General features: G+C 43.7%; 1 protein-coding gene across 1 annotated transcript in view; it reads left to right on the plus strand.

The window, feature by feature from the left end:
* OPLAH (5-oxoprolinase, ATP-hydrolysing) overlaps nucleotides 1-12320 on the plus strand; it is a 1902532-nt gene that overhangs the window by 1207934 nt on the left and 682278 nt on the right. The window contains exon 14 of the mRNA XM_044067415.1: nucleotides 6198-6336. Coding sequence (XP_043923350.1) covers nucleotides 6198-6336 — 139 coding nt within the window. The remainder of the gene's footprint in view (nucleotides 1-6197; nucleotides 6337-12320) is intronic.

The following is a 12320-nucleotide window of genomic DNA, read 5'->3' on the forward strand; positions in this document are numbered from 1 at the left end:
TAGACATTCCTTTTCTACAGCTGCATAGCATTCCTCCCTGGGTTGGAGCCTATGACTGAGATAAACCACTGGATGCTCCTCCCCCTCTGTAGAAATCTGGCTAAGTACAGCACCCACCCCATGGTTTGAAGCATCCACTTGCGCAACTAATTCTTTGCTGTAATCTGGATTGGCTAACACAGGGGGTCCTTCCAAAGCTTCTTTAAGCTTCTAGAATGCCTGCTTACATGCTGGGGTCCACACTACCTTATCTGGCCTGTTCTTCTTTGTCAAGTCTGTGAGGGGAGCAACTATGGTACTATACTTGGGGACAACTTTCTGTAGTACCCTGCTGTCCCTAAGAATGCCCTCACCTGCTTTTTGGTAACAAGTGCAGGCCATGCCTGAATAGCTTCCACTTTGGCAGGTTCTGACCTTATCTTACTACTCCCCACTCTATGTCCTAGGTAAGAGACCTCTGTCATATCCACCTGACATTTGCTCGGCTTAATGGTCACCCCTGCCTCTGTAGTCTGTCCAGCACCTCCCTGACATGCTGAAGGTGCTCTGGCCAGGAATGGCTGTAGATAGCAATAACATCTAGGTAAGTAAGTGCAAACCCTCCTGCTAGGATATTATCCACCAGCTTCTGGAAAGTCGCTGGAGCATTCTTCATCCCAAAGGGCATCTTTGTGAACTCATGCAAGCCAAAAGGAGTCACAAAGGCTGACTTCTCTCTAGCACTGGGAGTCAAGGGCACCTGCCAGTAACTCTTGGTAAGATCAATGGTTGTAAGATACTTAGCCCCACCCAGCTGCTCTAGGGCCTCATCTGTCCTAGGCATGGGGTAAGCATCCGACTCTGTATGACTATTTAATTTCCTGTAATCCACACAGAACCTGGTGCTGCCATCCTTCTTTGGCAACAACACCACTGGCGTGGCCCAGGGACTGTTGGACTCTTGAATCACCCCTAGTTCCAACATCTCCTGTACCTCTTCCCTCAGAGTCTGTTTGACTCTCTCAGGCACCCTATAAGGAGCCTGCCTAATAGGCCTTTTGGGTCCTGTATCCACCTGGTGCTGCACCAGGTGGGTGCACCCTGGTTTCCCAGTGAACATGTCCCCAAATTCCTGCAACACTGCTCAGATTTCTCGAACCTGGGTAGGAGATAGCTGCTGGGATATTGCTACCCCTTCCACCGAGGTGTCAGCCTGAGCCTCACTGAGGAGATCAGTCACAAGATCTCCCTCAGACTCCTTCTGCAATCCACTGTAAACTCTCAGCACAAGGACCTCCCTATCATGGTAAGGTTTCATCATGTTAACATGGTACAATTTGTGCCCCTGCCGTCTTCCTAGCACTTCCACCATGTAGTTAACATCACTTACCTTTCTTACCACCTTGTAGGGTCCCTCCCAAGCTGCTTGCAGCTTGTTGTGTCTGACAGGAATGAGAATCATTACCTGCTGCCCCACAGCATACTCTCTAGCTCGAGCATTCCTGTCATACCACACCTTTTTCTGTTCTTGGGCTTCTGCCACGTTCTCCTGGGCCAAGCCCATGAGTTCCCTGAGCCTTGTCTTGAGGTTTAGGATGTATGCCACAACAGATTCCTTGTGAGACACTCACCTTCCCACTCATCTCGAATTAAATCTAGAGGTCCCCTCACCCTATGCCCATGCAGCAACTCAAAGGGTGAAAAGCCTGTGGATTCCTGGGGAACTTCTCTGTAAGCAAACAGATGGGACAAATATTTGTCCCACTCCCTCTTAAACTGATCTGCAAATGCCCGTAGCATGGACTTGATTGTAGAGTTTAAACTCTCAACAAGACCATTAGTCTGGGGATGGTAGGGGGTGGTCTTCATGTGTTTCACCCCACAGGACTTCCACAGACAAGCCAGCAGGTCTGACATGAAATTGGCACCTCGGTCAGTCAGTATTTCTTTTGGGAAACCAACCTTGCTGAAAATCTCTAACAGAGCATTTTCCACCTTCTCTGCCTCAATGGAGGGCAAAGCCACTGCCTCAGGGTATTGTGTAGCATAATCCACTACCACTAGGATATACTTTTTCCCTGTGGAACTTGGGGTACTCAGAGGACCCACAATATCCATAGCTACCCTCTGAAATGACTCCTCAATCACAGGCAAAGGCATCAAAGGAGCTCTCACCTTGTCTCCTGCATTGCCTAACTTTTGGCACTTCTCACAGGTCCTGCAGTACCCTGTTACATCTCTGGAAATTCCAGGCAAATAGATGTTTTGCATAATACGCCTCTTTGCACGTTTTATGCCCATATGACCTGCAGAAGGAATATCATGGACTACGGCTAGAAGTGCCAGATGGTAGGCTCTAGGCACTACCAACTCCTGTACTGTCTCACCTTCTAGCCCTCCCTCAGGGGTCCACTCTCTGTATAGTAACCCTTTGTCCCAGTATACAGATTCCCCCTTCCCTTGGGAATCAGGTGCCTCCCTAGCTACCTGCCTCAGGCCTTGCAATGTAGGGTCTGAGAGCTGAGCCTGTCTCAACTCTCTCCTTGTAACCCTTCCCAGCTCTCCTTCCACAGGAAGTCTGGCATCCTCTGACAGTGGTGCCTCAATGTCAGCCTGGGTACTACTACTCATCTCTACCTTTGCAGTTAGCCTGTCCAAGGTAACATCAGTACCCCCAAGCAGCTGTGGCTCACCTTCAGTCTCACTGCTACAGCATAGCTCCCTCCCTGAAGTAACCACCTCAGCAGTCCTGGCTGCAAGTATGCAGTCTGTCTGGGTCTCCCCCAGGCTACCAGACCCACATGCTTGTCTCCTAGCCTCACTGCGTATAACTCCATGAGTACATGGTATTGCCTCATCCAAATCCTTCCCTCTCAGGACATCTGCAGGATGGTAGTTCCATACTCTTGTTGTCTCAAGACAACCCACTATTGGCATTTTGTCTTTCTCAATTACTGGCTCCCTCACCTTTGGTTCCCCACCTTGCCTCCGTGGACATCTGTATGCCACATGGCCCCACTGGTTGCATTCAAAACATTTCAACCTAGCTCCTGGACATGTACCTGGGCTAGTGTCTTCCCCTGCTACTGGCAGATTCTGTTGGGGCAGTCTGTGCTGCCCGGCATGGGTTCCTTTAGACCCATGAGCAGTACTGGGGGTCCCCTTCCTGTGCAGGGCTGCCTTGCTGGCCAGGTATACGTCTCACTTCTTCCCCAACTCATCTGAAGTAGCACATTGTCTATCAGCTAACCAGATCCTCATGTCCTCAGGCAAAGTGCTAAGGGCTTATTCCCTCACCAAAAGGTCTGCCAGCCCTTCAGAAGTGGTGACCTGACATCACTCACCCAGCTATGAAAATAAGTGCTCAGTTCAGCAACATATTCTCATACATTTTCATCTGCCTTGTGTCTATGCTCGTGAAACATTTTCCTATACATTTCAGGTGTTAGCTTAAAATATTCCAAAAGACATTTTTTACAGCAGTATAACCAAAACAGAGTCGAGCATTTGTGATATACAAGTTACAGCTTTCCCATGGAGTAAGGGGGCCAGGAACCGTACCCAGAGCCTTTGGTCAACACTATACTGTTTGCATACCCTTTCAAACATGTGAATGAAACTATCAAAATTATCCACCTGTTTAAATTGCCTCCATGACACTGGCAAAGAGTCAGCATTTACCTCTCATGCTTTCTCTGATGCTCCTTTTCTTCAGCTTGTATCTCCAAATGCCTGGCCTCCAACTCAAGTTTCTTTAGCTCCAGCTGGATTTTTAAGTCCACTGCAGAATGTTTGAGCTGTCCATTCTCCGAGGATATTGTATCTCCACTGCCAGCCTGATTGTCCTCTTGGATGTTGTTTTCTGATGCAGCTGTAACCAAGGCTGCAATCAGGTCTGCCTCAGTCAGGTTTCCATGCACCAGTTCCCTAGCCTGGCACATCTCCACCAGCTGGCTCCTTGTCAGCTTTCTGTACTCCTGTGCTGACATGCTGCCTGCTCACCCATACTAACTAAGCTAACAAAGGAAATAAAACAATTGTGATCTGAACTCTGAGTATACACTGTTTGGCTGATTTAGAGTACAAAACGCCTTCAGAGATTACTGTACATAAGCTACAGGATTCAGTCTACCCACACCACTGCAAACCACAAGTGATGGTATCTTATCCTACCACTGCCACCAGAAATGTGACCACCGTGCCCTGGCCCAACAATCAAGGAGCCTCAGTCCTCACCACTAACACCAGGAAAGGGGCTCATATAAGAGGAAAGGATAACAAATACACACAGTAAAGTACAATTTCCCTTAAGTGCACAGAGATCACAGTCAGTCTGGGGCTGGTTGTTCCCTTGTTCTCCAGGTCCCCAAAAGATTCAACACTGGCACAGCTATAGGGTCCAGATCTCAGCCTAGCTGGCAAGCTAACCTCCAGTATCCTCTTTGTCCCACCAGTGCTTCGTGTCTCTGCCCAGGTAGCTGACACACCACAAACACTTTGAGATAAGTATTTATACAACTTCACCGACACTCCTGGGAAGGGCTGACACAGATTCTCCATCTGTGCCCCTTTACCCAGACTATACGGTAGTAATTTCTGCCACTACCAGCTAATACTTATCAGCTACCCAAAGGCCCTTAAAAGGGTGTCCATTTATTACTGGGCAATATTATCCAATTGGTAAGTGTGACTAAGCAATCTTAAGGCTTTGGAAGGGCTTATTACAGGATTACTTATAAGCATGCACTGTACTCTAGAGATTAACTTGTCTCTACACAAACCAGCCACATGTAAAGGTTTTTAAAATATTGAATAATAAATAATTTAAACACAAGACAACACTACTACACCACACTGATATCTAAGAGTTCAGAGATCACACAGAAACTTAAAACAATACAATAGGAAAGTTCTGATATAACAGAAAAACACTTGTCTAACTTTCTTCTAAGTTCCTAGCTATTACTACAAGAAAATATACTTCTAAGACACTACTTACATAATACAACAGGCAGAGTACTGATAAGTTGGATATCAAGATCAAAATGCTTACAGTCTCTCTCTGAACAATAGATTTTAAACTCAGTAACAAACAGCTCTGCTAGGGCCCTCCCAGATTGCATCATTTTGACTCTTAGGTTTTCCCAGTATACACATTACCTCACTTTGACACTTAGTCTGGAGTTCCCAAGCAAAAAGGCATCATTATTTAGCAAGCTAGCACCTGCTCAGGAAACTACAACAGTAAAGGACATTTCACATGTACACTCTAGCAATTATTCCTTAAGTTAAGACAATAGAAAGAATGTGTTTAGCCAGCCACTTAGGCACCACTATTTAGATCAAAAGGGTATACAAGACACAATTTTGACTTCAAAGAACAGATGTGAAATGTTTGGCTTAGTTTTCCTTACAGCAGATGGCAATGTTGCTACAATCTTGAAGTTCACATTTTCCAGTGTTTTCTTTCATTTAAGAAACAAGGCTGTATTTTTACATTTATATTTACAAATGATAGAATTATGTATCAAATTCTATTTGACTAGGCTAGTAGCCTTCGCCATTCTTCCCCCAATCTTCACACTGTGTAGGACCGCTGCTAGTGTGAGACAGTTTTGAACTTAAATGTAGTTTCATCTTTCACCACCGTTATACAACCAAGGGAATAGTATACTTCACTGCACAGTTTAGTTAACATTTCACTAGTTATACCTAGTAAAGATGTTTTTGTCATGTAATTTTGACAGCAACGCTTGTTTGATACAACGTTATTCAGTAGCTCCCACTTAAGACAAGGACGTGATTATTGATGCCCAGAATGGTGAATGATAAATCACTAAGACACAGACTGTAAGTACCAAAATTCAGATTAGATCCTTTGACTCAAACTTCATAAATGACAGCTCAGCTTGAGTGGCTTATCAAGAAGCAACAGGGGTGTAGTGCAGATTTACTCAAGGAATGGGGAAAACTGCTAATTCTTACTTCACAGTGATATGAATGAAAGTTTGGAAGCCTTTAATGACTGTATAATAATATGCTAGGGGGAATTTATACTAATATGGGTAGACAGCCTCAAAGATCTACAGGCTTTTTTCATTTTGTATGCCTGAATATATAAAAAAAATAATTTTGTAATTATTTAATTGTAAAATTCATATATTCATAGAGCAATTTAGACCTTTGTTGTTGTTTAAATTAAATTTCTGTTTTTGTAGGTACCTCAAGGAGTTTGGTTTCACAATCCCAGAAAGGCCAATTGTGGTTGATGATATTAGAGTGCGAGGAACTGGAAGCAGTAGTATACACTGTGAAAAACAACTTAAACCAAGTGGATTGCCAGCACAAGTTGAAACTGTAAGAAATAGCTACTGTCCCTTCACCAAGTTGTTTGTGAGGTAGTATTTGTAGAACTAAATGTATTACTTTTGTTTCTGTCTTTTCCTTCTGTACACTGTTTAGATGTTTATTTGCAAATCAAAAATTCTGTGCTTGGAAATATTTAGTAAATTTAAGATTCTACCAGAAACCAAATTGAATAGAAGAGGGAAACTAAGCCACTTCATGGGGGGTACAGCTAAGGAGAATGTATAGTGTGGTCAATCTCAGTGACTAATCATATAACGGAATAATTTTTTTCAGCTTTCTCTTTGGTCATATTTACCTAAACTGTGTATTTGTTTTATTAGTGTTACATGATGTTTTTGCAAGTTTAAGGCATCATCATCAGTCTCCTTTTTCCCATTTTATATATGCGGTCGGGGTATCATGTCGGCTGTTGCCACCTCTCTCTCTATTCATTCCCATTTTTCTACTTTCTTCATCAGTCATGCCTGACTTTCACAGGTTCTCTCATGCAGTCTGTCCATCACTTTGCTGGATGTCCTCATTTCCTGTTGTCTTCTTCACTGAATCATCTTCTGTTTCCTGCACATGTTCCTGAAACACTGAAATTTGTTCTCTTTGACCTCGTCTGTAATTAGAACTACTTTGACATCTATTTTCATGTCATCTTCTCTTCACTTGCTTCACTGTATGCATCCCACCACCCATCTCAGGCACTTCATCTCCACAACGTCTGGCGTCCTCAACTGTTCTGCCCACCCTTCTCAGGTTTCTGAACCATACAGATGTACTGGTCACACCCATTGTTTTGTACACCTTAGTTTTCAACTTATTTGGCATTCTTCTGTCATACGCTACCTCTGACAGTCTGTGCCAGTTAGCTGCAGCTCCTCTGATTCTAGCTTTGACCTCCTCATTGAGACTTCTCTTCTCCTCAGCCACTTGTAATAACAAACGTACACATTACACGCTTAAGCATCCAGCGAAGGACAATGCAATGAACAGAGCATGAAGACTTACTGAATGTTTTTTTGGAACACAGTCACTGCACAACAAAAAAGTATAAGTATGTTTACTGGATCACTGCCACTTGTGAAATGAAGATGAAAAATAGATTTTGGGATAACCAGGATCATATATGTGCAAAGCTTGGCTTGTAAAAGTTTAAGTTAGGTGTTACTCTAACACATCTAAATTTTCTAAGCCAAGTCTTAAACCACCCCTTCTTTTTGTTCAGAATCAGGAACAACTGTCTGCTTTTCAAGTGCTTGTTACAGCAGGAAGGAATGAAACCTAGGCAGGTATAACAAGATATCTGAGGGATCTAAGATCCAATGTACTGAGGAACAATGTCCTCTAGCCCATGCTGTCCACCTTTTGACTATTAGGCAATAAGGCGGAAAGGTGGTGTGACCTTTAGGTAAATTGCTGTTGCGAATGGATCAAAAATGTCATGAGGATTTCAACCTTGGATGCTTCATTAGGATCTAAATCTTCTCTGCTTTGGAAATTGCAGAGAATATATGCCTTCTGGGAACATAAGCAGCAAAATGTGAATGATACCAAGACTACAAAAAAAAAGCACTCTTAAAAGACTACATGGGCATGATGTTAGAGAGATGCCATCCTTCCGCCTTCCCTAGAGACACGCTCTGGTGTTTTTGAGGCGATAAGGGTGGCACAAGCTAATCCACAGAAGATTTTATGGACATGAGGTTTTCTCCAAAGGATGGGAAAATGCTAGAAGGGGAGAATGAGCTATTCTTGCATATCTCAAAGATAAAAACTCTGAATCCCCTTTCCTGCTCACAGGTGAAGAGGATGAACTTTTGAGTACTAACTTAGGAGGAAGTAGGCCCATGTTCGACCAATGTGTGGATTCTTACGTGAGATGGAAGAATGACACAGGTCAGGTAATGAAGCACTAATGCTAGTATGCATAGGGCCTAACAGTGGTACAGACCATGTTTCCTAAGTAAGTGCCCCTGCAACAGTGACGTCAGATCCAACCAGAAACCACTGTATGGGCCTATAATAAGCACACCATAAGATTTTTAAAATTGCAGGAAAAGAGAGTTAAGAGTATATCAGTTTTGTTGAGATCAGCAGCCTGAAGTTATAGCTACTTCACAAAGCTGTGCCATGACCATGTGTGGGATAGCTCTTTAAGACAGAAAGGTCTAATCCAAGAGTCCTTGCAAGCTGAAAAAGAACAGAGGTGCTAAGATGTATAGAGCCATATGAGAGTGTAGTATCACATAAAAAATTAATCTCTGCCTTGTCTTTACCAGTGTCAGATCAGCTGGAAATCTTCCAGAATGAATTCAGACCTGAAATTGTTGGCTACATAAAGCAACATTTCATATCCTCTCGTATTACCTCTTGAACCTCAACACCTCCTTCAACTAGCTTGCCTCTGTTACTATGTCATCCTTTACTATCCTACTCCATTCTTCTCTACTGCATTCTGTCTCTCTCACTACACAGAATCACACTAATGTATGTTTTCCCCTTCTCTGTCCTACTTTCATCATACTCTCTCACTACACTGCTACCCCTCTTCTGTTTCCTCTCCCTTCTCTGTCCTACTTTCAATAACCCAACACCTCACTCTGTATGACAACTTGTAACCCTTCCTTCCTCAGTATCCTTCCAACCTGCATACTATACAAGTAATGCATCTAGGACACTACTTGGTGGTCATAGAAACTGTTTTAAATCCAAAATTGAATATCTAACTGTTTTAATCATGACAGTGCCTTTGGCAATCCCTCTATATCTCTATGTAGCTCCCACTGTATTTCATTGTAGAAGTAATAGACTATAGTCTTCCATTACACCACAAGGTGGAGCTCCTTTTCAGGGATATAAAAGACAATTTCGAAAGTGAAAGGGGATTTTTTGTCATTTTGGACTAATTCTGAGCATATCTGGGAATTCCCACCCAGGTTCCTAACATAACTAAAGAAAGCCTTGTGATTATCCTTAGTGTCCTGTGCAATTTTTCTCTCAAAGCTGGCCTTAGACGATTTTATGAGTGCCCTTAGTTTTTTGCTATTACTGATCAGAGATGCCTTCCCGTTTTGGGATTTTGCACTATCATGTAGTAGCTTCCTCCTTCTATTGTATAGTTTGTTTATGGCTGGGGTCCACCAGACAGTATGTCTGCCTTTGGAGGATTGGGTCTTGGTTTTATTTGGGATTGCATGATCCATGCATTCCTGAAGGTGTTCATAGAATGCATTTATAAAGGATTCTGCGGTCTGGGCCGTATTTTCCACAGGCCTGGGGGCTTTGAAGGATTCCACCTCAGTTTTGAGGAGTGTGAAATTTGCTTTAGAGAAGTTTTTCACTGTGGTTTTCTGGGCAGGGGGTGGGGTCGGGATGTGAATATCCAGTGAGATCAGTTTATGGTCTGATCTTACCAGTGAGGGATACACTTCTGGTCTGGAGCATAGAGTCCCCATGTTGATGATGAACAGGTCCAGTATGTTTTCCCCTCTTGTGGGAGTGGTAACAAGTTGTTCCATAGCATTTGAGTATATGAATTCTAGGAACCTTTGGGCTAGGGTTTTGAAGCTAGAGTAATGCTTCCAGTTTATGTTTGAGTAGTTGAAGTCGCCTAATATAATGGTGTTTGGAGAGACCTTCATATTTTCCAGTATTCTCAGGAAGGCCGAGTGGGGTTCATGGGTTTGGGAGGGTGGTCTGTAGCAGGCTATAAACTGGAAGGCAGTTTTACCCACTGTTAGTTGCACATGGATAGTCTCTGATGCTTCGTGCTTTGCCACCAACCTGGAGGTATGGGTATCTTTGATGAATATCGATACTCCCCCTCCTTTTGTGATTCGGTCCACGTTTTGGGGCCGAAAAGCATGGTATGAGGTATAACCTGAATAGTGCTGGGGTGCTCTCAGGAGCCCTGAACCAGGTTTCTGTTACTGCACAGATATCGATGTTCTCCATGCTAAGGAGAGTTTCGAGTGTGTGCATCTTGAGGTTTAGACTTCTGGCGTTGAGTAGCATTACTCTTAGTTTCTTATCCCTTGTGATACCTATGGAGGTGGGTTTGTCTTTTGAGCCTTGCCTAAAAAAGGCACTATGGGGGTAGCAAGAGCCTTTGCCAATATCCGAAAGCCCAGGGGTGACAGGTGCAAGCCGTCCCTAGCGAAGCATCGTGGCTTGTCGAGCATATCATCCCAGGCTGACAGGCATTGGATCCCCTTTGAATGACACCAATACTTAAGCCAATTGTTGAAATTGATCATCTTGTCTTCATATTGTGGCATCATTCTTGGTGAGGGTAAGATACTGCTGAAGGTCAGGGTCATGCCGGCCTGGGCTACATGCTCAGAGAGCTCCTCTATGTCTCTTTTCATGTAGTCCAGGGAGGTGCGTCTCAGGTCATTCACACCAGCATGGACAATGACTGAGTCATATTTGTACTTGCCTTGGAGTGACCTGAGTGCTTGTGTTATGTGGCGGATCCTATCGCCCGGCAGGCTGCTCACTGTGACCTTCTCCTTGTTCAGCCTGGTGAGCGGGACGTCAGTGTGCCTGACGATAGAGTCACCTATTACAAGTGTATCAGGTGTGTTGTTTAGCCTTAAGGGTTGTGACTGTTCAGCACACTAGCTTTGTGAGATATGTGTTGCATGTGTTTTGTTTTGGGGTAGCGGTTGCTTAGGTGTCTGCTTTGGAGGTCTCTGCTGCTTAGGCAGATCTTTATTTAGAGCCTCCGAGTATGTTTTTGTGTGATTATGTGTTTGGTTTGCTTTCATGGTAGGTCTATGTGAGACTGGAATTGTAGTGAGTGTGGTTTCCTTCTCCTCCTGACTGGTTATGCCAGTACTGAGTTGAGAGAGCTTAGCCTCCAGTATGGCTATATGGTTGCATCTCTCACATGTGTTGGAATTTGTTGGGAGGAGGAGAGGGTTGTCTGTGTACATGAGGCAGTTGTAACATTGCCTCAAGATTCCCAGATTCACCAGCTGGACCGGAGAGGAGATTGACAACTGACCTTTGGACATGCTAGAATAATATTGGGAATTCCTTTATAATTGAAAACAAGGGCCAATGGGGAGTGAGGGTGTAGTGCTTTTAATTTTTAGTGCTGACTTATATAATTGCTTTAGTGAGCAAGTGCCAGGTAACTTAAGTGCAATGTGTTACAGGTAACTTAAATGCAAAAACGACAAACAGTAACTTTCTTTCAAGTGAAACAGGAAAATAAGTACAGTAAGCAATGCAGGTATCACTAGGGATCCACAGAAGCGCTGAGAAGCCGTGTTTTAGGTGGAATTAGCATTCCAGGGAAATAACAAGCAAACAAACAACAAGCATACAAACAAAGCTAGATTCAGCAGGCCTGGATCTAGTCTATGCTACAGCAAACAAGGTGTACCAATTTCAGTAAGAAACAGTTCAAATATGCAGGCACTATAAACCTTTAACCAGAAATTCCCAGCTCAGAAGGGCAAGTCTAGCCTCTCCTCCCACAAGAGTGCAGACCACGAACCTTCTTAATGTAAAATAACTGGCCTGAAGCCCAAGTGCTTAACCCAGAACTAATACACTTTAAGAATAACAGACACTGAGCTCTCAATCAGCAGTGGATTATGGAACACTAGCTGAAGGAGGGAAGACTGAAACACCTAGCTGAAGGGAAAAAGGGCCTTGCAGCATGACTGGATTTTCTTTTCTAGTGTTTTGGAACAGGGAAGTGAAGTAGCAGATTGTGTCTGTCTCTTGCTGAAATCCTAGATATGGTATTTTGTGGAATCAGGAGAGAAGTCTGAAACCAGTAGTTCCATGCCTGCTATGATTCAGCAAGAAAAGGAGTTCCCTTGGGCCTAGTACCGAGAAGCCATAGATGATTACAAGAGTTCTGGTAGGTGATTTTCTACTTTTCTTATCAGAGGAACCACAGTGCCTGGTCACTAGGATATTCACGACGGAGTGGTGAGAGGCTCTGGCCATCATTTTATATTTTTATA

The sequence above is a fragment of the Protopterus annectens genome, chromosome 3.part1 (assembly GCF_019279795.1).
Source record: "Protopterus annectens isolate FY-2018-M chromosome 3.part1, PAN1.0, whole genome shotgun sequence".
NCBI classification, from domain to species: Eukaryota; Metazoa; Chordata; order Ceratodontiformes; family Protopteridae; genus Protopterus; species Protopterus annectens.